We start from the raw sequence: 27,909 nt of genomic DNA, 5'->3' as shown, positions 1-27,909 counted from the left end.
AATTGATGGTTAAAGCAAAAAAACAAAGTTATAACGTTGATTTTCTGTTAAGTATATAATTGAAGGTGACAAAACGTGAATTCTTATTTTTGTGGTTGAATTCTAGTTAATATATTAAAGCAAAATTTATAAGACTTCTCAATTTTCATTTTCTGTTGTATAATACTTAAGATACTATTTTATAATATTTTATATTTGTAATTTAAAAACAGTGCTTAAAGGAGCACCTGGGTGGTACAGTTGGTTAAGCATCTGACTCTTGGTGTCAGCTCAGGTCGTGATCTCAGGGTCATAAGATCGAGCCCCACATTGGGCTCTGCGCTCAGCGGGGAGTCTGCTTGAGATTTTCTCTCTCTCCTTCTCCCTCTGCCCCTCCTTCCACTCTCTCTCTCTCTCTTTCTTAAGATAAATAAATCTTAAAAAAATAAAAACCGTGCTTAAATCCTATCTAAGTACTGAGAATTAAACATGAATAAGATATGGGTCCTGTTCTGATGGATCTCATAATCTAGTAAGGAAGGCAGACATAAAAATAAAACATATATGAAGCATTCAGTATCCATATAGAAGTTAATGGTGTGTCGTCGGTAAAAAATAAAGTGATTTTTTTCTTTAATGAAGTCAATTAAATCTAACCTGGACAATTTGATACCTCGTTGGTAACCCTGACATTTGCTAGCCCCTGCAAGTCATCCTGTTATTGTTGGAGCAGCTTTGCAGGTGTTCTACAGACGGAGTTATACCCCATTAGTGAGTCCTGTAATTTAAATGCTGTGATCGGCATTCAAAACAAACAAACCAAAAAGACTAGACTGTAGATTAACATCAGAAACTATCAGTATGCCTCTCATCACAGTAGGGGTTGTATTGTTTCAGGGAACTTGTTTGTTTTTAATATATTCATATATAGATACAGATACTGAGTTTTGCTATGCAGTGTGCTTCTTACTCTGGGTCTTAGACAGAAGGGTTTGGAACCTGCTGGTTCTGCTGATAGGCACCTGGATACATATATCGGGGGAAGTGCATACTGGGGCAGCTAGCCCAGGACAACATATTGATGTCTTAGTTCTGTTATATGTATCATCTAAATTCAGAATTGCCACCTTCTTTCATCTCCCCCCCCCCCCCCCCCCCCCCCCGCCAACCTGTCTGGACTCTTGCAGTGACCTCTTACTGCCCCTCAGCTGCCTTCCCAGGAGCCACTTGCAGCTGTATCCCACATTCACCGTCAGCCAGTTGATTGGGTCCTTCAGAAGCTTAAAGTTCCCAGAGCTTGCAGTCATGGGTCACACACTTTCATTGCCCTTAGAATTAACTACAGGAAGCTTTTGCGAAAGACAGGTTTCTTCCCACCAATGCCAGTGCCTTCCCTAACCCCACACACAGAGTCGTAAGTCTAACAGGGGCTCAAGATTTTTCATTCTTGAAGTAGTGCTCAGTTATTTAAATGCAGGTGGTCTAAAAAATCACACTTCAGGTAATAGTGTGCAAGATAAAGGCACCAGCATAGTTGAGTTCTGGTGAGATCCCTTTTCCTGGTCCGTGGTTGGCACCTTCTCCCTGTGTCCTTACACAGTGAAGGGACAGGGAGCTCTCTGGAGCATCTTTTAGAGGGCGCTTGTCCCTTTCACAAGGGCTCCACCCTCATGACTGAAGTACCTCCCAAAGGCCCCACCTACTAATGCCATCACTTTGAGGGGGAGGGGGATAGGATTTCAGCATATGAATTTTGAGGGAACACAAATATTCGGACTGTAGCCTTTGATATCTAAGATTTTTTTATCATAATTTTAAATGGGTACAAAGGGTGATGTAATTCTCTATATTTTAATTGTTGACATTAAAGTAAAACTGTTAGGTAGCTTTGTTTCTATCAGGGTAATCTACAATAATATAGCGATTTGATAACGACCACCGTCCCTTTAAAAAGTATAAGAACAAGCACATCTTTAGCAGTTAGAATGGTTGCATCTTTCCTTTCTCTCAAAGGATTTGTCCTCTTTCTTTTGTCAAAGAGAAATAAAGCTGGGCACTAGTTAAAGGCAATAAAGACAGATTTTATTTAGTGATAGCTACTGCACGTTCATTGAGTTCAACTTCTCTGAAACAAAAGGCAGGAGACTTTCAGGGCTGGGCTGGAAGGGCCCTGTCTGGGCCGTGGTGGGGTTGGTGCATAGGACTGGGTCATCTGTTGATTGACACCGTCCTAGAAGAGAAACAAGCTTCTGGAGTCTTTATGACAGAAGATAGTGGTGCAAGGTGGAGCTGGGTGCTCTGCCCTCCCACAGGATGGGGAGCAAGGGCAGTCTTCCTGAATGCTTGCATTTCAAAGAGATACTTCCAGGTGACCCTTCTGGGTGGTAGCAGATTTACATGTCGAAGAGGCAGAGAAAGGATTTAGAATGGCAAGCCTTCTAAAGTTACTGCTCTAAGAGTGGGTTCAGGGTCCTACTGGCCTATCTCTGGGTTTTGGCTAGAACAAACAGTAAATTCTACTGGCAGTTTTGAGCTTTCCCAGGAAGGAATCTTAAGAGACACTGTGGTCATCCTAGAGACATAGCCTTAAGCTGCTAGATGTCCCACTAGAGTTTGGTCATGCCCCTTAGTGAAGGAGTCCGGGAGTCAGTGAGCAAACGAGCAGAGTGGTTTTTGTGCCAGGACTTTCGTAGTTCCCCTTCATGTAATTTTAGCACAGTGCAGTGTTTTTATGCTTAAAAGTCATTTCTCTGCATCAAAAATCATTATACAAATAGAAATTAACATTTAAAATTTTTCTTGTGACCATAGAGCTCTAATATTTAAAGAAATTACTCTGTATTGAGTTACTGTTTCAGGTGTACCTTTGATCGCAACAACATAGATGTGTTAACTTTTGATAAATAAGGATCCTAAAATTAAAATTGTATTTAAAATGTACCTCTTAATGAGATGCATAGGGCTTTCAACATTGCTTTTTAATTAGTTTATGTGCCCTTCAGTGAGTATTACTTATTGCTGGATTGAAATTGCATTCAACATCCGTTGTTTCCATTTTACATTTTTATAGATAGGAATATTTAAAAACCTTGTTCACAGTGGTTGGGGAGGGAGTTTTGCCATAGCAGTGCCACTCAGGTTTGCGCCCTCCAAGTTATCAGCCAAAAAATCCCATCATGATCTATTGTGAAAAATTATTTTTCATGATTTATCAACTGCTAACTCAATTAGATCTTTCATAAATTTTGTTGAAAGTACAAGAACTGGAAACCTTGTGACATGCAAAAAGAAATTCATTATTCAGTTGTTGGAGTCTTGTCACACACCAGTATTTTCAGTTGTCCCTTGTCATGTGTTCTGGAACTTTCTAGACTCCAGGACGATGTGGCAGAGTCAGATTCAGAAAGAATGTGATGCATGTCTTTCTTATGTAAGTGGAGCAAGGCCTATGTGAAAGGTGAGCTGAGAAAGAGAGTAGGTTTGACATCTTGACCTCCAGAATCTCCTCGAGATCAGTTTGAGGACAGATCTTGGAGAAGGTGAAGATTTAGAAATGGATTCCCTTAGAACCATCTGCACTGGTGTACCCTTCAAAAAAGCTTTGCATTGTGCTATTGGCACACGTACCCCAGTTGAAGACCATTGGCCTAAAGGCGAATGTGTTAAGTTCCCCACTGTGGCACCCTGGTGACCCCAACCCCATCCCTCCTTTGCAGGACAGTGTCCTGCCCAAGCACACACACAGTTGGTGCCCCCACAGGCTTCTCCTCGCCCCTAGCACGGTGATTGTCTGGGTCTGGCCTGGGAGTGAGACTGGAGGAGGAGGTGTCTAGCTTTTCGTGGGAACGGGGTGGGGGGGCCACCGTGGGGCATCACAGTCCTGGGATTGTTTGCTCTTTTTCAAAAACACTTCTTCCTCTTTTCCCCAAATACACTGTTAGCTGCTGCTGTGCACCCCCTCCCCCCACCACCAGAGATTCTTTGAGGTAGTGAGCTGCTAGGTTTGGGGGGAGGTATTCTATCCCTCAGGTGTTCTAGAGTCACAGTCCCAGAACATCCTCTTTTATAAAAGCCTTTTTAAAGTCCTCATGCTGCTGTCTTTGCCCGAAATCCACCCCACCTGCTCCATCCACATGAATTCTTGCTCATCCTTCAAGTCCTGGTTCAGGTATTACCTCTTTTGTTAAGACTTTCTTGCCTTTCTAAGACCGTTTTTCTTGATGCACCCACATCCTTCGTTTATACTCTTTACATTTTATAAGTGCTTATTTTTGAGTTTGGCTTTCCCAGTACGATATATGTTCTTCCCAGGTAGAGATCCTGTCTTATTTTACCTTTGTATCTCCTGTGCCAAGACCAGGGCTAGCATATGGTAAGTGGAGAAGTGTCTGTGCTTGAAAAGGAGGAGGGAGAGGTGGAAGATTCTGTCTCCCTCTCCCTCTGCCCCGCTCCCGGCTTGCGAGCGTGTTCTCTCTCTCTCAAATAAATAGAATCTTTAAAAAAAAAAGTATCTGCTGAGTAAAATTGATCAGCCTGAAGGAACCTGTAGATGAGGAAAGTTGTCTTGGTGAGTTTGAATCAAGCCATGACCTGAAAAGGATAGTACTGATCCTGTCAACTTCTGCTTAAGCTCTTTCTGGTCATGCCTTCCCAGTCATGGTGGTAAAGCCCTGTCCCATCAGCCTGGCAGACAGGCCCTCCGTGTGGTCACCACTGCTGGGTTCCTCCCCATTCCCTGATGGCCCTTCACTTGCACACTCTATTCCAGCCAAGCCAGCCGACTCGCTTCCCCACTTGCTCCTTTGACCTGGTGGCTCTTGGAATGCTTCTCCTGTCCTCCAGCCTCCTCACTGCTGAGGATTCCCCTCAGGAGTGGCTGCCGTTGGCAGATGTCTCCCAGCCTCCCAGCTGCTCACTTCCAATTGGGACAAAGCTCACCTTCTGAGGCCTCTACATGCCTCCTCCTTACTCTCTTGCTGTTTTGTAAGGATCATGCTTCTTTGTCCTGTCTTTTCTCTCTCTCTATTTCAGACTAGCCTTTCACATTCCCGGGGGAAGGGACCTGATCGAATATTGTCTGTGTTGCCAGCACCCAGCCCACGGGCAAATGTATAGCATGTATTCACCGGATGTGTATCAAATGAATACATTCCAAGTGATCACTAGTTTAATGTCCTTGTGTCTCTTCTGCGTGGCCTCCTCTCGCCACAACGGGTGTTGTGCTGATGGCACACATTGGGTCCCGGTTGGTTGGTTGGTTGGTTGGTTGGTTGGTTGGTTGGTTTCAGGTCCTTTAAAATATCCTTTTGCAATTTTTGTCTCCAAAGGCCTTCTCACAGGAACAGGACGTTGCCGGGTCCGTAGTAAATTGGAGTCTTTTGGCCCAGTCTGGACCACAGGTTTCTAGGAACACCTTGAGAGCATGTCATTTCTTTGTACTTCTAAAGGTTCTCTTTCCCCTCCTATGTTGATCAGAGTTGAATGATTTAACAGCTATTTTCTGTTTGTGATGTGCTGGACATTGTTTAGGAGCTAGGAATACAGAGATTAAAAACAACAACAACAACAACACAGTTTCTACAAAGGATCTCCTTGGCTAAACAAGGAGACATACAAGTACCCAGGTGATTTGAATGTGATGTGATACGTTCTTTGATAAAAGTAAGCACAGAACGCTTTAGAAATGTCTGTGAGTGGTTTATGACCTGGAGAGGAGATCTTGTCAGGGATGCTTCCAGATGTGTGAGCTCTGAACTGATTCTGGAGGGACAGATGAAGGGAGGTTTGAGAAAGAATGACATTTTTTACTCAGATACCTGCAGTTTCATATTTTTCTTCAAAATAAGATTCTTTGACAGTGTGTTTTTCAGTGGGAACTGAATAAGGCATTTTTATATAATTGTAATCCTCAGTATACGGGTTGCCTTCGGTAGCTTCTAATTCCTGTACCTCAGATTCCATAACCAGCCTGGTACTCAAGGCCACTTACAGTTTATTCTCAATTCTCCTTTCCAACTATAGCTGTTTAATGTTGTAGATCAGGGGGTCACCCAGCCTTGGCCTACAGGTTAGATTCAGCCCCCTGCCTGTTTTTGTTATAGCCCTTAGCTCTGATTGGTTTTTACACCTTTTTAAAGGATTGTAAAACCAACCAACCAAAGACCATGTACAGAGGCCGTTTGGCGTGTCAAGCCGGAGTATTTTCTACAAGGGCCCTTTAGACCTCTGCTCTTTCTAATCAGTGCTCCCTAGTGGTTACACATGTACTGTATACCATAGGCTTCCCCACCTCTGCAACTCTGCTTCTGCTATTCTCCCTTTTAAAATGTGCTCATTCATCCATTAATTCACTTTCACATTCAACAAATTGGGCAGTCGTTATATAACGAGCCACCATTCTGGGTTTGGGGTTCTGGGAATGTAACAGTGACAGACAGCACATGGAAATGTAATCATGTCAGTAGAGGGTAAGGAGAGAGAGAGAGAGAGAGAGAGAGAGAGGGACACCGGTTAAGAGGGGGAGGGAGTACTAGCTTTTATGGAGTGGTCAGGGGAGGCCTCTCTGATGAGGTGGCATTTGTGCCAAGTCCTCAGGAACGACCGTGGGGATACCTGGAGAACATCTTAAGCAGAGGGACCAGCATGTGGAAAGGCACAGAGGGACTGCACGGAAGTCCGTCTGTCTAGAGTGGAGCAAGAGTGTTGAGAAAGGGAGGAAGAAGGATTAGACAGGTAGGGTAGGGGAAAGAACAAATCATAGCGGGTTTCATAAGGCATTGAAGGCTGAGTTTTACTCTTAGTGGATTGGGAAGCTGTTAAATAGATTTAAGCAGAGGAGTGACATGGTCAGATTGATGTTTTTAAAATATCACTTTGCTCCTGGGTAATGCTGGAGTACCCAGTAAGCCCCAGGATCACAGTGGCTTACCACAACGAAGGTTAATGTTCCTTCATGCTCCTAACTCAGTAAGAGACTGTAAAGGGCTCTACCACAAAGCCACTTAGCATCCAGGCTGATGGAAGCTCTTCCGTCTCGTATTGGTGGCATCTGGGACCTGCCCCCTCCTCAGTGCCATGGCTGGGAGAGAACGCAGACTGGATCATGATGCATGGGGGTTATATCTTGCCTTGGCTCACAAAAGAAATGTGTCTCCTCTGCTCAGATTTCCTTGGCTGGAACATGGCTCATGGTAGCTGCAAGGGGATTGGCAACTGTGGTAGGGCCCCTGGAATGCTTGTGTTTGGTGAGCACTGTGCTCTCTGCCATAGCAGGAGACCAGTTAGAACCATCACAGTACAAGAGAGGCGAAGTGGCTTAGAACTGAGGGGTGGCCGTGAACATGGGGGAAATTGGGTAGAGTCTGGATGTATTTCAAAGGTAGACCCAGTAAGATTCGCAGCTGTCAGGGATGACTCCTCAATTTCTTCCCCTTCCCACCATCTTATTTCCTATACAAAATATGATTTCTTTGAGCCTGGCTCATGTTTTCTTTCATTTTTCCACAGGGCCTACAAAATAGATGCTGAATACATACTTTTTGAGTAACAGAACAATTTAGGCACTTTAACATTATTTTACAAAATCTAATTTTTTTTATTAACATAAAATGTATTATTTATTTCAGGGGTACAGGTCTATGATTCATCATTCTTACACAATTCACAGCGCTCACCATAGCACATACCCTCCCCAGTGTCCCTCATCCAGCCACCCCATCCCTCCCATGCCCCTCCACTCCAGCAACGCTCAGTTTGTTTCCTGAGGTTAAGAGTCTTTTACGGTTTGTCTCCCTGTCTGGTTTCATCTTGTTTCATTTTTCCCTCCCTTCCCCTATGATCCTCTCTCTTGTTTCTCAGATTCCTCATAGCAGTGAGATCATTTGATACTTGTCTCTCTCTGATTGACTTATTTCACTTAGCACAATACGCTCTAGTTCCATCCATGTCATTGCAAATGGCAAGATTTCATTTTTTGATGGCTGCATAATATTCCATTGTGTATATATATATATATATATATACCACATCTTCTTTATCCATTCATCTGTTGGTGGACATCTAGGCTCTTTCCATAGTTTGGCTATTGTGGACATTGCTGCTATAAACTTTGGGGTGCACATGCCCCTTCAGATCACTACATTTGTATCTTTGGGGTAAATACCCAGTAGTGCAATTGCTGGGTTGTAGGGTAGCTCTGTTTTCAACTTTTTGAGGAACCTCCATACTGTTTTCCAGAGTGGTTGCACCAGCTTGCATTCCCACCAACAGTGTAGGAGGGTTTCCCTTTCTCCGCATCCCCGCCAGCATCTGTCGTTTCCTGACTTGTTAATTTTAGCCATTCTGACTGGTGTGAGGTGGTATCTCATTGAGGTTTTGATTTGGATTTCCCTGATGCCGAGCGATGTTGTGCACTTTTTCATGTGTCTTTTGGCCATTTGGATGTCTTCTTTGCAGAAATGTCTGTTCATGTCTTCTGTCCATTTCTTGATTGGATTATTTGTTCTTTGGGTGTTGAGTTTGATAAGTTCTTTATAGATTTTGGATACTAGCCCTTTATCTGATAGGTCATTTGCAAATATCTTCTCCCATTCTGTCCGTTGTCTTTTGGTTTTGTTGGCTGTTTTCCTTTGCTGTCCAAAGCTTTTTATCTTGATGAAGTCCTAGTAGTTTATTTTAGCCCTTGGTTCCCTTGTCTTTGGTGATGTTTCTAGGAAGAAGTTGCTGTGGCTGAGGTCGAAGAGGTTGCTGCCTGTGTTCTCCTCAAGGATTTTGATGGACTCCTGTCTCATGTTTAGGTCTTTCAACCATTTGGAGTCTATTTTTGTGTGTGGTGTAAGGAAATGGTCCAGTTTCATTCTTCTGCATGTGGCTGTCCAATTTTCCCAAAACCATTTGTTGAAGAGACTGTCTTTTTTCCCTTGAACACTCTTTCCTGCTTTGTCAAGATTAGTTGATCATAGAGTTGAGGGTCCCTTTCTGGGCTCTCTGTTTTGTTCCACTGATCTATGTGTCTGTTTTTGTGCCAGTACCATACTGTCTTGATGATTACAGCTTTGTAAGAGAGCTTGAAGTCTGGAACTGTGATGCCGCCAGCTTTGGTTTAATTATTTTTATGGAGCCCAATGTGGGGCTTGAACTCGTGACCCTGAGATCAAGACCTGAGCTGACATCAAGAGTTGGATGCTTAACCAGCTGAGCCACCTAGGCACCCCAAAACTTGTATTTCTTAATCTCACCTTATAGTCTTTCAGTGACAAACCTGTTTTTATAAAGAGTGAAAAGCTTAAGTGTCCAATGAAGCAAAATGCCCAGTTCTTATATCTTCTATCATAATATCATTCGGCCTCTTATACAGGCCCAGCTCCCTCAGGAAAATTAATTTAGGGTTGCATTTGTTTACACTCTATATTCTTAGTAACTGTTGGGTTATTTAGTTATTCTGAAAGATTATTAAAAATAAGGGGTGGGGGACCTTTTCTGACAACACTGGTGATGAGGTCCAATAATTTAAACTCCCAGAAAATTCACTTGCCTCTAGTGGCTATTCTATGACCATTCCATAGCAGTTTCTATGCTGTGGAACAGAAAGCACAGACATCAGTGTGAGGCCTAGACTCAGTATTGCTCGGCAGTTAGAGTTTCCATGTATATAAGCCAGTAGATGATGCACTTGTTGGAATAGATGATCTGCTGATGGACCAGCCAGTCTGAAGAAACAGATGAGTCCAGGATGACTTGTGTGTGTCTTGGTATTAAAACGGGTAGGAATGTGCCTTGCAAAGAAGAGAGGAGAGAGCATTTTGCTGAGACAACATACCTAGTGATCCCAGGGAATGATGAAAAATTTATGTATATAGAGCTTGGAATGGGGGCTACAATTATATTTGAGAGTAGAGGTTAGCTTGGAGCCAGCTTGTGAAAGACCTGAAGTACCATACCAAGGAATTTTCCAAGCTTATGGAAAGGTTTTTCTAGAAGGGATTATGTGGCAAATTGATTAGGAAGATAAAAAAAACTAACCGGTAGAAGATGGCCTGTGTATTGTATCAGTTGGTCAAATTACAATTCAGCTTATTTTATATATTATCTCATTTAAATTCTCAAAAATGACATTGCATACTAGATGAGATTTTTCACATTTCACACAGAAGAAACAAAGGCTTGAAGCATGTTGTCAAGTTGTCTAGTCACCCAGTAGTGAACATTAAGCACAGATTATCTGAGGTGAGTGCTCTTCCTACTTACCAGCTATTCCAGGGGTGGTTGACAATGGCACGTTAAATCTTGGACAACCAAGACCACATCTGGATCTGTCCCAGGGCATGGAGACCAGCTGTTTCTCCCAGGATGCTACTCCCTGCATGTGTGAATTGCCCGCCCTGTCCCTACTCTCTAGCTGGTCTGTGGTTGAAATTCTTCCATGGCCCTCAATAGGCTAGGAGGGAATAGACGTTTGGCCAGCTGGTATATCCAAATATTCCCCAAACCTGTCTTTCTTAGGGAGACAAATATAAGTGACTAGAAAGGAAGGGTTCACTCTGCCATATTCTTATTTGTCTTTGCTTCTGTGGAGCACCCAGCCAGCATGCACCCATCATCGCTCTGTCAGAGCCTGTGAGGAGGTAGCTACAGCAAAGTGGAAGCTGTGTGATGTGTGGGGAAAGGGCAGCACCAGCTCCATAACAAGGCACCTGGATGCTGGCTTTTACTCTTGTCTCTTACTTGAGGAACCCCAGCATATCTCACAACCTCCCTGGGGCTCAGTCTTTCCATCCACATGATGGGCGAAGTAAGGAGGGCTATGAACTACACAAGGTCTATTATCTTCTATTTCTCCACCACAGAAAAGAGTTCACAGTGTATGCAAGTGAAGAGAATAATGTAACTACTTGCCTGTCAGTTGAGGGCTTCTGATTTTGTTGTATGCCATGAGTCCTTGGAGGTAGCAATCTGGCCACAAAGCGTACTTGAAGCTGCATTTGCAAAGCACACACTTAGTTAAAATTCAGTGGAAATAGTACTTCCTAAAGTTACCTTTTACCCATATGAACATGGGATGAAGAAAATGTCAGCCATCTGCATTATACAACATGAATTCTGTGTAGAGTGACTTGGAGGGAGCTGGTGGGAAATGGAGGTCGGGAGGGGTTGGCCTCCTAGTACGGTCACTGATGCCATGTTTTGATGCCTGTGGTACTTTTCAGAATAACCAGAGACACACGGTAACTGATTTTAAGAAATAACAGTAAAGATAAGATTTTGCCCTAGGACTCTATCTGTTTTTATTTTATTTATTTCTTTAAATTAACACAACGCCCTTTTAAGGCTATAGTAAAAATGTGCTTGAGTAGTTGACATGAGGCTAAATCTAGGATCCAAAGCAGCACAAATCAGTCGGGCCTGAAAAGGCCCAACATGGCTGACCGATCTGTGGTACCTCCGTCAAGATGGGTCATGTTTAGACTTGAGGCCAGGTAAGCTTAATATTTTTAATAATAGAAAAATATGATTCCTGCATGCCTAACAAAATGACTCTCACATATCAGAATTCAATAAATACTTGGTAAGTAAACAAGTGAATATGACATTATTATAGAAAATTTGGAAAGTTGAGAACAAAATTGCTCATAATCCCAACATGTTAACGTTAATAGTCACTAATATTTGTGTGTGTGTGTGTTTATTTGTGTTCAGCCATACACACAGGGTTAGTTTGGATTTTAATATAAGCATGACGTAGACAGTTTTATGATTTCTGATGCCTAAAATTTAACATTTTATGATACGCACTTTCCAAATTGCTATACTGTTTTTATAATTCTGATTTTAATGATGGCATAATGTTCTATCTAGTAATTTATCATAAGTTAGTTGCCATTTATTTTATATCAGGCGATTAGATTGCTTTTGAGGTTTTATTTTATAGTCTTATTCCAGTTAAAATCTTCATGCCAATACTGTTTTCTTCTTTTTAATTAATTCCTTATAGTAAATTATCAAAACTAGTAATTGTGGTTGTAGAAATGATTCCTCCTTTTTTCACTGTAACCAGGACTCTGTTTGAATGCCAGTTTCATCATATCACTGCCTACTTTTGGATATTAGATTAAAAAAAATCTATATTTACTAGTTTAATAACGCATATGGTCCCTCATATTGTTTCCTCACAGAAGAAAAGCTAATATTACAAAAGCCTATTCACTGGTTAAAGTTATATGTTAACATTTCACTTTGGTTCTCTCTGCCTCACTAGTACCTTGTTAAATGTGGTGTCTCTGATAATGTGGGGCTGGCTTGTCTCACTGTTGTTCAATCCCTTTTTGTGTCGAAGCTGTCTGTGGAAGCACGTAAAGAGATGACTAAAAAGGCTATTCAGACAGTCAAACATTTTACTGAGAAGATGCGGAAAAGAAATTTGGAAGACGACATTCAGGAAGCTAGTGACTCTAAAATGACCTATGCAGATGCCCTGAATCATCTGGAGAAATCACTTGCTCACCTGGAAACCCTCAACCACAGCTTCCTTGTTTCTCTGAAGAATAGTGAGCAGGTAATGAAGTGAAAACTTGTTCCCCATGCTCACTCACTCAGATGACATCAATACACGCTTTCATTTCTCCTCTCAAGCCGTATTAGTGGTTTTGCTAGGGTTTTCAGTCTTGCAGATGTCTTTAAAAATGGTCCTCAACCTTTTATGCTTTAGCTTCTTCATTACATCCTGATTGTCGATTTGGTTTTCATTTCTTTGAAAAGGATTTGAGGCCACTTATCAGGATTAATCTCTGGCAGGGAGGAGGTGGGAAGGATGGGGAGAAAGAACCCTGAGTTAAACCCAGGTTGGGTGCCTGGGGGAGGGAGTGGTCACTGAAGCTGAGAAATGATCAGGACAGTGGTTTGCAAGCTCGACAAGCTGGTAGGTGTTTTGCTGTCTCAACCGAAAAATGATAGATTTTTTTCTCCCTCATTTTCAGAAAAATTCAGAAAGAGCCATCTGTACCTGCTTCAACAGGTTTTTTTTCTCCAGTTATATGCACTTGTCCTATTTTTTTATATTTCATGTTCCCAATATCATTTTATTATTGATATGAATTATTTTGGCTAGTAAAATTGTTCCTACTTGGTTTCCAGTTGAGACTCTCGTGGTGTCTCAGAAAATACTCTCACGAGAGTCCGGAGCCGCTGCCCATGAGGAAACGTGAGGCCCAGTGTGTTAGGACAGCTCGGGGAAACCCTCTGTAGCTTTTGTAGTTTTTCTTCTGTATCATTCCAGCCCAGAGAGTTTTAGCTATTCTTTTCCATAACTGAGAAGTTGACAGATCAATCAGTAGATGGCTTCATATAGGTGAAAACAATATTTAGAAGTCTAAGTAATTTTGCATTTGCCCCTTTAATGTTGATGGTAAATGAAGCTCTAAGTGGCCACTAATCTCCTCTTTTATTTTTCTCACACCGTACATGTTGATTGAATTGTATTCTTGGCTTGTAGAGAGCTCTTCCTGATAGAAAGGTGGGTCAGTGGAGAGCAGTTCAGATAATGAACAAATGGAAGACTTCAAAATATGTATGAGACACATAAATGCAAAGCCCTCATGGAAAAGATGATGGGAAGAATCAAAAGTTTGATAACAGTTTTATTTCATTTTGTATTTTTCAGTGCTATTAGCCCATCTGATGAATCACATTAAATGATGTACAACCAATAGAGACGGCTTTGCAGGGAACAGATTGGCTTTACCAATCTGGATTTTATCCTACTGACATGTACAGTGCTATAATCCATAATTATGAGAACTAGGGTAAAATTTGAATTCTTCAAGTAAAAGTGATTATACTTATTAGTATAAAAAATTAAATATTTGTCTTAGTTTTTTTAACTAAATATACGGTGCTCAAATCTGGAGAATTGTCATCCCTCTCCTTGGGACAAGTATTGTCTTTGAGTGACTAGAACAATGTATATGAGGTCAGGGGGATTATTAACAGAAACAGCCGTTTGTTTGCGCTCGGCTGTGATTTAAAGGTACCCGTGGCTGCTTGCAGATGCTGTTCAGTCAGACCATGGATAGTCCATAATAGCAGATTCTTCTGGTCCCTAAAGTGGACCTTATTTGATTTTATTCGGGTGCTTTTCAGAGCAAACACTGGAAATCACTTTCAACTTCATACATTTGTCCCTTTTAAGGTCAGACCTTAATTTTAACTCTTCAGTTGTACACCCAGTGCAAGAAGATCCCCTGTACCCTAGGTGAGTGCAGTCTAAACTAGAGGCTTTTATCCTGTGGCGCCTCGGTTCCCTCTTGCTCAGGACGCATACGAGTAGCTGCTCTGTTGCACTCACGGGCATTTTCTTTTGTTAGATGTTTCACAGCGGGGAGAGGAGTAAAATGAAATGTCGTGTGCTAAACTCCCAGGGCAATCATTCACTAGTGATCGGAATATGACCTCTCTTACTTCATGCATACTCCCACCTACCCTCACCCTGCTCCTGTGGATTATTTTAAAGAAAATCCCGGTCATTGGTTTATTTTATCCGTAAATACTTGCACATCTGTTTCTAAAGGATACATGTAAACACACCACTAGAACATGATCACAATAAAAAAAATTAACAGCAGTTCTTTAATATCATCAACTATCCAGCTAATGTTTGGATTTTACATGGTGGTTCTGAAAGACAAGAGAGCATATTCAAGATTACTTGAGAAACTATACAGAACCTGGAAAGCACTCTTAACCCTAAGTGACCGTGTTTGGTGTGATGACAAACAGTAGCTTGTGGCCTGTTTCATACATTATTTGTTGTCACATTGGTTTTTACAGACATTATCAGAGGGACAGGCTGTGTGGCATGGGGGCAGGGAAATGTAGTCTCTTGGATTCTGATCCTCATTTCCCGAATTGCTAGTCATGTGACTTTGGGCGTGTTACTTTACATTTTCGGTTTTCAATTTACTTTTTGGCAAAATGGAGCTAATGAAAACTCCTTGCAGGATTATTAGAAGCATTAAATCAGGTGACACACTTGTCCTGCGTGGGTTTGTGCAGCTGATGCTTGTAGATCTGAGCTGTCACGTGGTTGTAGCCCAGTCACAATAATAAACTTACACTTCATGAGCTTTACTTTGGGCCTGACGTTGTGCTACAGGCCTTTTGTCTTCCCTCATTCAACGTTCGTGACGTGCGCTGTGCGCAAGAATCTCTGTCCTCCTCCTCATTTTGCAGCCGCTGAAGGCCCACGCACTACTACGTGGTACAGCAAGGATCTGTCCCCAGGCCTGGTGTCCCTGGAGCCCACGCTCTTACTAACCACTGCCTGTTCTTCGGTGTGCGGTTTGAGAATCTTCCAAACATGCTTCACTGCATACATGTGGACACACTGAGTTCCTGTTTGATACTCAGATGTTGCATGCCATGTCTTTGCAGGAAAAACTGCGGAAGTACGGTGACCTCTATGATCTGTCCCGATCAGAGAAAGGGAAGCTTCATGACCAAGCTGTGGCCATGTGTCTAGACGGTTTTCCTCTAAGAATGATTCAGCAGCTGCTGCAGGTGGCTGTGGGCCCTCTTGACATCTCGCCCAAGGATGTGGTGCAGGATGCAGTAAGGAAGATCATTTCTGCATTGAGGTAGGCTAGAGAAGAGTCGTTGGGAACCTGAGGTGATAGTTTGCCAGTAGTCGTGCTCATTTCACAGGAATGAAGAAAAAATACCACGTATGTAGAAGCATTTTATGAACGATGAAGAACTTTATAAAAGCGAGACATGATCATGAGATTTCTCAGAGTCTTGTGTCTTCAGAGATCTTGAGAATGGAGAAACCATGAACATGCTTCCCCACTGGTGTTGTGTGTAACATGTCCTCAAACTAACTTTCAGCTAGGCCCTCTTCTCCCCCGGGCCCCAAATAATTCTTGAAATAGGGTAAGGCCAAAATGGCCTGTGTGGGAGGTAGCCGAGTGTCAGGTTGTCTTGGGACCCAGGTGGATGTGCAGCTCTTGGCTTTTCTACTTCCCCTTCTTTGTAGAGGCTGCAAAATGGGTCCAGAAGCTCCTGTTGAAGTACACAAGGCAAGGTTAATCATATACTGAAGGTTTAGACATCTGTTAAGTGTCTTAGAGTTTTATTTACCTGCAGTTAATGGCATGAAACCAACAACTGAGAAGTTCAAGCTCTCTGTCAATGTGCCCGTGTCTTCGTGGGAATGCATTCAGGAGGGTTAGGCAAGAGGGGGAAAGTTAAGCTCAGAAAAGAATGAGGCATGAAGTGCTTTCTGTGAATAATGCAATTAGGCTGAAAGATTTGGTCGTATTTAATGTATTCTCTTTTTAAGCCTTCTTTGTAATTCTGCATTGCTCTTGAGGAACTTTTTGATTCAATGCATGTCAGTTTTCCACAGCTGAACTGAAATCAAATGAGCCCTTATCAGTTTAATTACCCTAGCCTCATACAGTTTTCACCTTAATGATCTGCGGTATCTGGTAATTTGAGAGAGAGAGAGAGAGAGAAATAAAATATAACATTTTTTAAGGAAATAACAAATGTCAAATTAATAAAGCTTTGTTCTGTTATTAGCTTATTATGTTTTGGTGGTGGCTGTAAGAGCCACCTGCTCTCCTCCCTCAGATGCTGACAGACATTTGTTGGTCGTATTTTGCACCTTTTGATCCATAGCTCTCTTCTTATTTTTTCTGAAATTGAGATTTAGATGAGCCTCACAAAAACATTTTGAAAGCTTCGTGCTTTGACAAATTTAGTTTATTTCCTAAAAATTACACATTGTCATGAATAATTAAAATAAAATATGATGTGATATTTTTACAGTTATAGAATACTGACATTGGGCGCCTGGGTGGCTCAGTTGGTTAAGCGACTGCCTTCAGCTCAGGTCATGATCCTGGAGTCCCGGGATCGAGTCCCGCATCGGGCTCCCTGCTCTGCAGGGAGTCTGCTTCTCCCTCTGACCCTCCTCCCTTTCATGTGCGCTCTCTCTCTCTCTCTCTCTCATTCTCTCTCTCAAATAAATAAATAAAATCTTTAAAAAAAAAAAAAAGAATACTGACATAAATTATACTTCTCTCTCTTTCCCTGCGCCCAGTTCCATTTGTAAAGACGGTTCTTCTCTAATAAATGTTACGCTTAACACACAGAAGACATTCAATAAATGTGAACTAAATCATCCTGCAGTGGGAGGAGAGGGAACTTCAGGAGTTCAGCTACCTCCTTTTCAAAGGAAAAGAAATTGCTATTGACAGCATCCATAACATTTACCTTTTAGAAAGTTAGTACAATTCAGTAGATATAAAGTAACAAAGGCACATAAAGAACTGAATCCAGCAGTTGATTTAAATCCTATCACTTAAATTATTCAGAAAGCTCACCTAAAACTTTTCTTCTATTGCTTTTTCAAAATTCAGTGGAGTCTTAGACATACACAGTTATAAAATGGGCATAATAATAGTACCTAGCTCGTAGACTGCTGGGAACTAAATGGTAGAATGTATGTAAAGCACTTGTACCTGGTAAGTACCACATAAATATTACTTTGGTTTTTTTAAGTCCATCTGGAGAACTTAGATGATGATATATTTAATGCTTAAAATAGCTCTTATATTTAATGTCTATTGAATGTTTTTTAAATGACAGAGTGCAAGTAGATTTTATTTTCTTGATAGGAAAAGAAGCATATATTAGACTATGAGCTCCTTAAGGGCAGAAAATGTTTCATTTCCCTATCTTTAGCACTCGCAGACTGCATAGACCCTGCATGGCTATGAGCTGGCAGCATCCTCTGCCAGAATCCAGCTGGGTGCATCTGAGTGTGAATGCCACACTGCTTTCTGAGGTCGAGCCCTCTTCTGAATCGGTTCTGTCTCTCTCCCTTCACAGTGGGGGCAGTGCTGACCTCGGTGGGTCGAGGGACCCCCTCCAGGTCCTGGAAGGTGTTGTTGCAGCTGCCCATGCCAGCGTGGACAAGGGGTAAGCCTCGCACCGTGCGTGCATCTCACCTCATGGCACTCCTCAGAATCGCAGGATTACTTTTAATATCACTGTTCATGTAACTGCCCAGACCAACCAACTTTTCTAGGTGGTTTTGAAGGAAGAGCTGAGGACTTTCCGCGTAACTAAGGAGGCTCTGTGTCTGCAGTCATGGTTTCTCCAGCTACCCTCTTACCCCATCAGCTCTAGCAGGACACCCTCCTGCTCCCCAGAGCCTTGTTTGCCTGGGAGATCATGGTCTCCTCTCTTCTCGTTCCATGTGAGGCCAGGAGGGGGAAGGGATTCACATCTCCAGGAGGTTAGCTGGACTGATTAAGTAAGGGAACTTTCTAGAGTATATTGTTGTTGTTGTTGTTTTTGGAAAGCTTTATATATGTTAGGTCTGCCGTGCCTGAGGGCTATGAGTATACAGGCTTTATACAGAGTATATAAGTGTACAGGAAGGTGAGTGTCTCTAATGCCATTTTTTAAAAATTTAAATTCAATGAACATATAGTGCATTATTTGTTTCAGGGGCACAGGTCTGTGGTTCATCGGTCTTGCACAGTTCACAGCGCTCACCACAGCACATACCCTCCCCGATGTCCGTCACCCAGCCACCCCGTCCCTCCCACGCCCGTCCCCTCCAGCAGCCCTCAGTGTGTTTCCTGAGATGAAGAGTCTCTTATGGTTTGTCTCCTTCTCTGGTTTTGTCTTGTTTCATTTGTCCCTCCCTTCGCCTAGGATCCTCTGCCTTGTTTCTCAAATTCTGTACATCAGTGAGATCATATGATAATTGTCTTTCTCTTATGACTTATTTCGCTTATCATAATACCCTTGGTTCCTTCCACGTCGTTGCAAATGGCAAGATCTCATTCCTTTTGATGGCTGCATGATATTCCAGTGTGTATATATACCACATCTTCTTCATCCATTCAAACTGTCAGTAGACATCTGGGTTCTTTCCACAGTTTGGCTATTGTGGTCTAATGCCATTTTTAGAAAGAATTTTTCATCCAGGTGCACTGGTAGTGATAGGAAGAACAGCAACAACTGTTGGTTTTTGTATGCAGTGGGAGGAAAGGCAATAACTGTGGTTATGTGTTTGCCAGAGTTGATAGACATCTTTCATATATCTTATAGCCATGTTATCCCTATAAGGCCTCGCCCCAATTTTCTTATTTTTTTAAATAATCTCTACACCCAATGTAGGATTTGAACTCATGAGCCCAAGATCAAGAGTCACCTGCTCTACTACTTGAGCCAGCCAGGTGCCCCTGTTTTCTCTTTTTTAATGGGAAATAAATAATAATAATGAAGAAATATTTGTGAAATCTCCTCATAGTTCATTCAGTAATATAATTATTTTCATTTGCATATTACCTTCTAGTTATTGTGCAGGTACACATATATTTTTATATAGCTTCAATCAAAATGTGTAAACATTTCATATTCTTCTTTTATTTACTTGCTACTGTAACTCTTCTCATTTGTCTTTGTATATTTCCTTATAGATTATTTCTGATGGTTGCCTGTGTTGTTGCCATTTTCGAGAAGGCCTTGCCCTGAGTCACAGGCGGGGGAAATGGAACCAGGATCCCAGCAGGCTCTGAGTCCTAATTTAGAACTCAGATGCCTGCATAGCACATTTCCATGTTTTGCTTTGTGCCCGAGGCTTGAGTGGAGGAAAATAGGATAAGCCATATAGGTGAATCTGGGAAAGCATTGCAGTCAGGGCCCTCTACTTACTCAGCCTTCCGCTTTGCACCGTTTTTCTAAGCCCCTTTGCTTTGGCGTCTCGGAGTATAATGAAGCTATTTTATGCCTTATTCAAAAGCGAAATGAAACGATCTCCCCCATTCACTGTGTGTCACGCCCTGTGCTGAGTCAGGAGGAGTTAGATATGGGGAAGAAATAGCCTCGCACCTGAGAAGCTCAGAGTCTTGCAGGCGAGACAAGCCTTCCCATAGCTCTAGCTGCCATACTACCGGGGGGTAAGTGCTGTGCAGAAAGCAAGGTGGACTGAGCGGTTTATTCCGTCTGGGGAAGTCAGGGCGGGGTACGCAAGGGACGACATTGGTCCTGGTCCATGAAAAGGGAGTCTGTGAGGAGGAGGAGGTGGGGAATGGTACCCCAGGCCGAGGAGGCCCCCTGCGCCACTGCAGATGGAGCAGGTAGCGGAGCCAGGCAGGTGCTGCGCGGGGAACCCTCAGCCGCCTTCCAGAGGTGTGTCCAGTGTCTGCCATTCGGGTCAGAGCCCGTCCACCGGCCCCCTGCCTGCCCCTCCCCGGTGAGCTGCTGTCAGAGCACGCTGCTTTCAGCTGATGCCAACCCACACCCGGCCTCACAGGATGACACGATCTGAGCAGGCAGTAAGTCCCTTCCAGGGGAGACATCTCAAAAAGATTAGAAGGCAGTATTCTTCTGAGTGAATTTCCAGCCAGAAACACAGGTGAATCCAACTTGGGTTTCTTGCGTACAGACTTACTTTTTTTTTTTTTTAAGCTTTGATTTCCAAAGAAGAGGACATTGGGGAATGGAGAAACAGAGCAAGATCTTACTTTTTATTCCAGAGACACAGCATAACAAAGTCTTCTTAACAGAAAAACTTAAGTGAACCTTTTTTTTTTTTTTTTTGGCTTAAAAAAAAAAAGGAAGAAAGACAAAGTCATAACTTTTATTTCTGGCAACTACTTTTTGAATCCACACAGTTAAAACCTAAATCCTTGGCTTCGATTTCTTTTCCCCAAACTGTGCCTGGCCGATCACATGGGGGAGCCACTCCCAGGGGGGTCTTTGGAGTGACATGGGGATTCAGACCCTTTGAAGGTAACCCTCTCGGTCACTCACTACATGGCCTGATATGGCCGCCTCACCTCCAGGAGGCCACGCCAGGCCTGTGTGTCACCCTCACCCTTAGGGCCATACCCAGCCTCCCTCAGTCCTCGCCCCGAAGTGCGTCAACATGCACTGCCCTCCATGGCGTCTGTTTGCAGAGTAAATCCCCTCTCTTCGTGCACACACATTCATGTGCTCTGAGGTCAGGCCCCCACCAACCCAAGAGTGTTACTGGCAGGTAGACTGCACGGAAAAGTCAGAATTTGGGTGTGTGTATTCATGGCTACCACCAAGTGTGTGGTTTTGTTCCTAATTTTTAGACAATTTATGCCATCATCAGCATGTCCTCCTTTGACTTTGTATATTGGTACAAGTCTGATTTGCCTTTGAACTGCAGCTTCTGCTTCATTCACAAAGCCTCCTGTCCCTCCTCGTCTGCCTGTGCTAAGTGCCACCCAGACAGGCCACCAGTGGCGTGTCTGGACAGACAGGCTTCCTTTCCAGCTTAACCACATTCTTGCCCCCAGACATCAGGGCTAAGTATTGTAAGGATTTGAAATAGTGTCAAAAATCTTTTGTAGCATCAACGATTAAAGATGAGATTAAGGTAATAAATTATTGAGAGGCTCGGGTACATGAATTGAATTTTATAAGTGTGTTTTCTCCCATGATTTATGTATGTCTGTAACATATTTTAAGAATATAATCTAAATTTCCTGTTTGGGTTAAGAATTAGTTGATTAGATTGCTTAAGAAAAATGGGTTTAAAAAATTCCCTAGCTAATTTTCTAAAATAATATATTTGTTAAACCTAGAACTAAGAAAGGATCATCAAGCATTTAAAAACAAAAAAGTAATGAACATCAGTGACTCAGTGCTGAGACCTTGGAAGTGGCTGTTCAGCAGCCCACTTAATCCTCACGACAACCCCCTTATGGTGGTGGTGTTGCCTCCATTACAGATTAGAAAATGATGCTCAGACAGGTTTGGTAGTGTGCCCGGGCTCACCCAGGTAAGGACATGCCCTGAATTTTCTCTCACCAGATCTCATCTGCTTCCGACATTAAAGAGCCTGCAACGGACAGGACTTCTCAAATGCCACTGTGCACAGGGATTACTTGGGGGTCTTCTTAAAATAGAGATTTTACCCGAGTAGGTCTGGGTAGGGCCTGAAATTCTGCATTTATAACCAGCTCCCAAGTGCTACTTAGTCCACGGATGACACTTGAAGCAGCGGTCTTTGGGCGTCACTTCCCTCTGTTTTCCTGCCTTTTTCATCTCCTTCCCTCTGCCGTGGCCTCTTTTCCTTTTCTACAGCCCCCCACCTTCCTGTACCTTTAGAGAGCTTCTTAACAGGAATGACCTACCAGTGTGAATCAGTACATGAGCGGTTCTCAAAAGGATGTACAGAAATAAATCCACTCAGAAAATAGATAATTAATGCGGAATTCCTCTGTGCACTATTCAAAAAGAAAGATTTCCTTCAAAACTATTGCGTATTTTAGAAGTTTTTGTTTGTGTAAATTGCTACTTAATCACAGTCTGGCTTCAGCTGTCTGAGGGCTTCATGGATATTGAACAGTGTCAGATCATTCAGACTTCGTTGAGCTCTTTGGTATTACCTTGGGATTTCACAGTATTTTTAGAGCTTGGAAAATAAAAGGAAAAAAAAAAAAAAAGAAAGCCCACCAAAGCAAATCGAATCTGATTTCTTCTTCAGTCTTCATGCTCTGTGGGGCAAAATAAATCATCAGCTGTTGTCCGAGTACCCACAGTGCGCGAGCATTTGTGGTCTGTCGCCCTGAGCCGTGCTAACAGCCGGGGTCACCAGTCAGGAGGGCGGGTCCACTGTCCTGCAGTATTTCTCGAGGCCACCTCAGGCCATATTTATGACTTAATAGCTGTCATTTTTGCCTCATTTTAGTGAGATGTGCCCAGGCTTTTATTGATAAACAAAGCTCAGGAAGAGATTCTGGATTGGCATATGTTTGAGAACAGCCACAAAGAGGTGGTTATTCGTATTTGCCAAAAAATTAAGACTTGAGATTGGGATTGTGTGTACATCAGAATTATTTCCTTTGTAGGAATTTTTCTTTTGATGGAATTTGATTGTGTTATTTGCAAAAGTCATGCTTTTTACACTACGGCAAGGCCATTATCATATCATGAGTTGATTTATTTGCAGTTCTCTTATTCCTGGCCAAGTGCCCCAGTTATTTCATGGAAGCTAATGAATAGAAGATATTACACTGGGGAAGGTCTCCTCCACCCAGCTCCGTATGTCGTGAGGAAAGTCTGTGTGGCGTGTGGATCGATGACCTGAGTTGTGGGATCTACATAGAACAAGAATATTGGGGTCTCTCACTTAGGTTTACTTGCTTCCCTTCCTCACTCCCTTCTTCATCTTGCCTAGCCTTTCACACATCAGAGTTTGCACATGCATTTCCCACGGAGGCCAGGCGGGTAGCGGGAATGAACGAGGTGGGCTGGGCTTACGGAGAAGTAGGAGGGGGTGAGGGCTGAGGGGAACTAGGGCTCACATTGTAGACAATATGGGAAACAGCTGCGAGCATGTCCTTTTCATCCAGCTTTTCAAGGGGAGCTGGGTTGTTAAGAGAGTAGATGCGAAGAGAGCTCATCACAAGGAAAAAGATTTCTTTTTTAATCTAAATGAACTGCTGGATGTTAACTAAACTTGCTGTGGAATTCTTTCATCATACATGTAAGTCAAATCATTATGCTCTCCACTGTCCACTTATACAGAGCCGTATGTCAGTTATATCTCAGTAGAACTGGGGGTGGAAATAGAGGAGCTAGAAAAATCTTGATTTCCTGTAAGAATTTTAAATTTTGAAACATTGGCGTGTACCATGCAAGCCCACACAAAAATTCAGCTGCCAGTTTGTAACTTCCATATAGAAGATATGACTGAGTGACCTTCTGTTCCCTTCAGGCATTCAAATTCTAGGACATTTATGTTTATAAGAAATCACAGTGGCCTGTGTTTTTCTTGTTGGAATGCAGTCTTTCCTTCCCCCACTCCCAAATAAGAACAATAATTTTATTTGTATAGTGTGTCATGATTATATAAAGTGCTTTTTGTATTTGCTGTCTCTTTTAATGAACCTTAACCATTTAAATTCAAGTTGGAGTTATCTTTGTATGAATATGCCGTGCAGAACCTGAAAATTCTTTTACCAAGGATGAGCTTGTTAATCTTCTCACAATCTGTCTTTTTACTTTGAATAATTGCTTTTGTTTGACTGACACTCTCTTCCATTCCTTTTGTGGAGATCCTCTTGTGCTACATTACGTAAGAACATCACTTTTCTCAAATTAGTCATTCAGTGAACATATTTTTGTTGTTGTTGTGCTGCTCTTCTTCTCTGTTAATAGAGCTTTTTCAGAGGACTCCTTATCTTTTGGGCCAAAACCGATTGTGTGGATGTGTGTTTCCTTTAGTAGTTAATTTTTTAAAAATAGTGTGTAGTAAGTTACTCTGTGTAGTATAATAACCTCCTCCCCAGAAAATCCTCACTATAGAGAAAAAGGGGGAAAATGGCTATTTGCAGTGAAACTATGAGTGATTTTTTCTCTTATCTGTTTTATAACTTTTTAAAAACATTTATATAACTTGTATAATAAAGTAAAAATGTTTCAAAATAATGTTCTTTTTATTCCTAAGCTCATTAAATCCTCTCCTTGCCTTCATAAAATACTATATAAATGGAATCATTTTCCTTCTTCCAGTTCTGTTTTTTTCACATTATAAAAGTCATAATTGGTTATTTTTCACTCACTTATTTACTTCAAAAATTTCAAACCCACAGAAAAGTTGCAAGCATAGAAAAAAGAATACCTGTATACTCTTCCCCTTGATTTGCCAGTTTGTTGCCATTTTATCAAATTCCTGCTCTTTTTCTGTCTCTGTATATGTGTGTGCATGGGTATTTGATGAGTCACGAGAGTGACTAAAAACTCAGATTGAAATGAAAATATTAACCATTTTGCAACTGAAATCCTTAGGAGACGGTATCTAGGTAATGTCCTTGGGTAGCTTTCCCACAGAGTTGCCTTTCACTTCCGTGTCGTCTTACTGAACACCAGTATTCACGTGGCTATACAGTGAGGCTTACCTAGAACATGGTGCTTCCAGAACACAACACTTCTGTCCTAGAAATGAGTTTTCCTAATTTTATTATGTGTTCGAACTATCTACCCGAAGTTAGAGCAGATTTCCCCAAAATGTCAAGTGTTGTCAACGGCACAATAACTTCTAATGTAAATGGAATCTAACTCAATGTCATGACTTGGAAAACACAATAATGATCTTTCTATATCACATCAGTATCTGAATGATTGTAATCTGCTGCCACCGTGTTCTGGAACATGCCCCGTTTGGTTTGGTAGCACTGTGTAGTAATTGATAAGGCATTAAGATCGTCCAAGTTCAAATACTGACTCCACTCCTTACTTTGTGACCTTGGACACTAAACTTCTCTGTGGCTGTTTCGTCATCTGCGGATTGGAGATGGTATTAGAATACGTGAAAGAGTTAACGATTAAGTGATAGAATTCATAGCTCCTAGTCACTTCCATGGGTTGCTGTTCTCATTCTTGTTCACCATATTCAAATCTTGAGTAATTGTTATACTTCCGGCGGCTCTTCATGACTCCAGCTCCTTCCCCTTCTGGCTCATCCTGCCTGCTCCCCACTTGGCACATGGGTGACAGGGTCAAATATCAGCTTCAAATTATGTGAAATTGCTGTGGACTCCAGGCCAAAAATGTGCTTTAAACTGCTTTTCTCGTGAATTATACCTAATTGGACCCCAGCAGGCTTCAGCAAAAAGGGCCTGAGTCTGCCCCATGCCCTAGCCTGTACACTTCTCTGATCACTTCACGTGATTATGATTTTTCAGTGCTCAGAAGTCCCCTGATTGTTCTCATTCCATACAGAGTTAAGACCAAATGTCCTCAATAATAATGGTTGCCACTAATTGAAGCACTTAGTTATATGTCTCTTAATGTATTATGTGCTTTATATTTATTATTTATGTATTTGTTTCGTTCTCAAAAGCTTCATGAGTAAGGGGGAGGTATCCATCTCCATTTTACAAATGAGGAACTGGGGCTCAGAACCATTAGGTGGCTTCTTGGTCAACGTCACAATGTCAGGAAGAGGTCAATTCGGGAGCCGAATCTGGGCCTGACAGCTGCAGAGCCTGTGCTTTCAAAGCCTGAAGGTGCCTTTGCAGCCTTAGGTGTGTGCTCTTGGCCACCCAGGTGAGGAGACCTCTGTGAGCTACCTCAGCCCCCTCCTCTCATGTACCACCTGGACGTCTGTGCTTTAATCACCCTCTGGACATGTGCTGTCCTTTCAGATCTTTGGGTTTCTTTTTCTTGCTCTCCTCTTTGTCTGGATTCTTTTTCCCCACCTTTCCATGTACATACATCCCATCTGGCTTTTATGACCCTGCTCAAATGCCACATCCTCCGTGAAGCCTTCCCTGATTCTACTCGCTCTTCCTCCAAAATGATTATTCATATTTACATACATTAGTCATTTGAATGATAGTCACTTTTAAAATCTTTCTATAGTGTTACTAGTTCTTTGAAGGCAGGAATCCTATGATTTTCATCCCTGTATCAAGCACAAACTGGTGCTTTGATAATACCAATAATAATCATAGTGATCATTATGCAGATGATGGTTATTATTTATTAAGTACTTCCTCTGTGCTATGTGCTGTGGCTAAGTACTTTATATATATTATCTTGGTTTCACAGACTCCAAGAGACACACTTTCAGGACCTGTCTCCTTAACTATAAAATGGGGATGATGACATTCGTGATTTTTATCTGCGGCCAGGGTTCACACTTATATCACATTCCCGCAAAATGCTTTTCCTCTGCATGACACTGTCTGCTTAGTTTCTGCATAGATTTCCAGGAAATCTTGGTAGTGGTCTCCTTTTCTTGCAGCCCATGTTTGCCAGTTTTGATACATATCAAGGACACACATAAGTAAAGCTAACAGATGACTTGGTAGATTTAGAAAATGCTTGAGCCAGTTATCCATGGCGTCAACTCATTTCTTTTATTCTGAAATACAAATAATGAATTGTCTTTTTGATTTGAATTCCCATGAAACTATTGACAAGTATATTATAGAATGCACACTAACAGAAACACTCAGTGGTAATTGTTGAATCTTTAAAAATTTCCTGTGGTCTTGTTAGGTCATGGAATTTGGGACTTGGTCTAGGTGATTTATTGCTGGAAGCCTCATAAGGATGTGGTTACAGCAAAACCTATATGATTTAGTGCTTTAGCACTGCTCCCCAGGGCCCTGTGCAAGTGAGGTATCTAGTGGAGACCTCTTAATAGTAATCAAGTGTAATTCATTGACATCATCATCAAACCCGTTGCTTTCCCGAGATGGCCCATTCGGGATTACAAGGGAAGAGATTCTAGTGCCGGATAGAAAGTAGCACAAATATTTCCTTCTCTGAAGCCTTTTACACGTCACAGTTCTTTAATAAGCATGCATTCGTATTTTATCTTTAGGGTAGTATGAAACCTGATGCTTTAACCCTATACTGAAATTCTATCACAGAGAACAGTGGTAGAAAGAACGTGGACTTGGGGGTTGTATTACCTATTCTAGATATCTGTGGTCATATCATATTCCTTCCTTGAAGCCTGTTTCCTCATCTATAAAAAGGAAGTTACATGTGCAGCCTAAGGACTATAGTTAACAATATCTATTTGAAGGTAACTAAGAGAGTAGATCTTAAAAATTCTAATCTCAAGAAAAAATTGTTGTAACTATGTCAGGTGATGGGTATTAACTAAACTTATTAGTAACCATTCCACAATATATATGTACATCAAATCATTAAGTTATGCACCTTAAACTTACACAATGTTATATGTTAGTTAACTCTATAACTGGAAAAAAATTAAAATAAAATGGAATTTTTAATATCTACATTGCATAGTTACTGTCAACTAGAAATAGTTTATATAAAACTTAGAATGATGCCTGGCTCTCTGTGTATTATTAACAGAAATAAACCATACTTCTTATTAAACGTTGCCTAAAACATAAG

The 27,909-nt window shown here is 41.8% G+C and overlaps 1 protein-coding gene across 5 annotated transcripts in view; it reads left to right on the top strand.

Moving 5' to 3' along the window:
* The window catches only part of NBAS (NBAS subunit of NRZ tethering complex), a 353,391-nt gene that overhangs the window by 282,962 nt on the left and 42,520 nt on the right, over positions 1-27,909 (top strand). For all 5 annotated transcript variants that reach the window (XM_027621826.2, XM_027621829.2, XM_027621828.2 and 2 more), the window contains 3 exons: positions 12,311-12,529; positions 15,403-15,605; positions 17,866-17,955. In XM_027621826.2, the coding sequence (XP_027477627.2) occupies positions 12,311-12,529; positions 15,403-15,605; positions 17,866-17,955 (512 nt within the window). The remainder of the gene's footprint in view (positions 1-12,310; positions 12,530-15,402; positions 15,606-17,865; positions 17,956-27,909) is intronic.

The sequence above is a fragment of the Zalophus californianus genome, chromosome 8 (assembly GCF_009762305.2).
Source record: "Zalophus californianus isolate mZalCal1 chromosome 8, mZalCal1.pri.v2, whole genome shotgun sequence".
Lineage (NCBI taxonomy): Eukaryota > Metazoa > Chordata > Mammalia > Carnivora > Otariidae > Zalophus > Zalophus californianus.
This window is presented reverse-complemented; position numbering and strand designations above follow the sequence as displayed.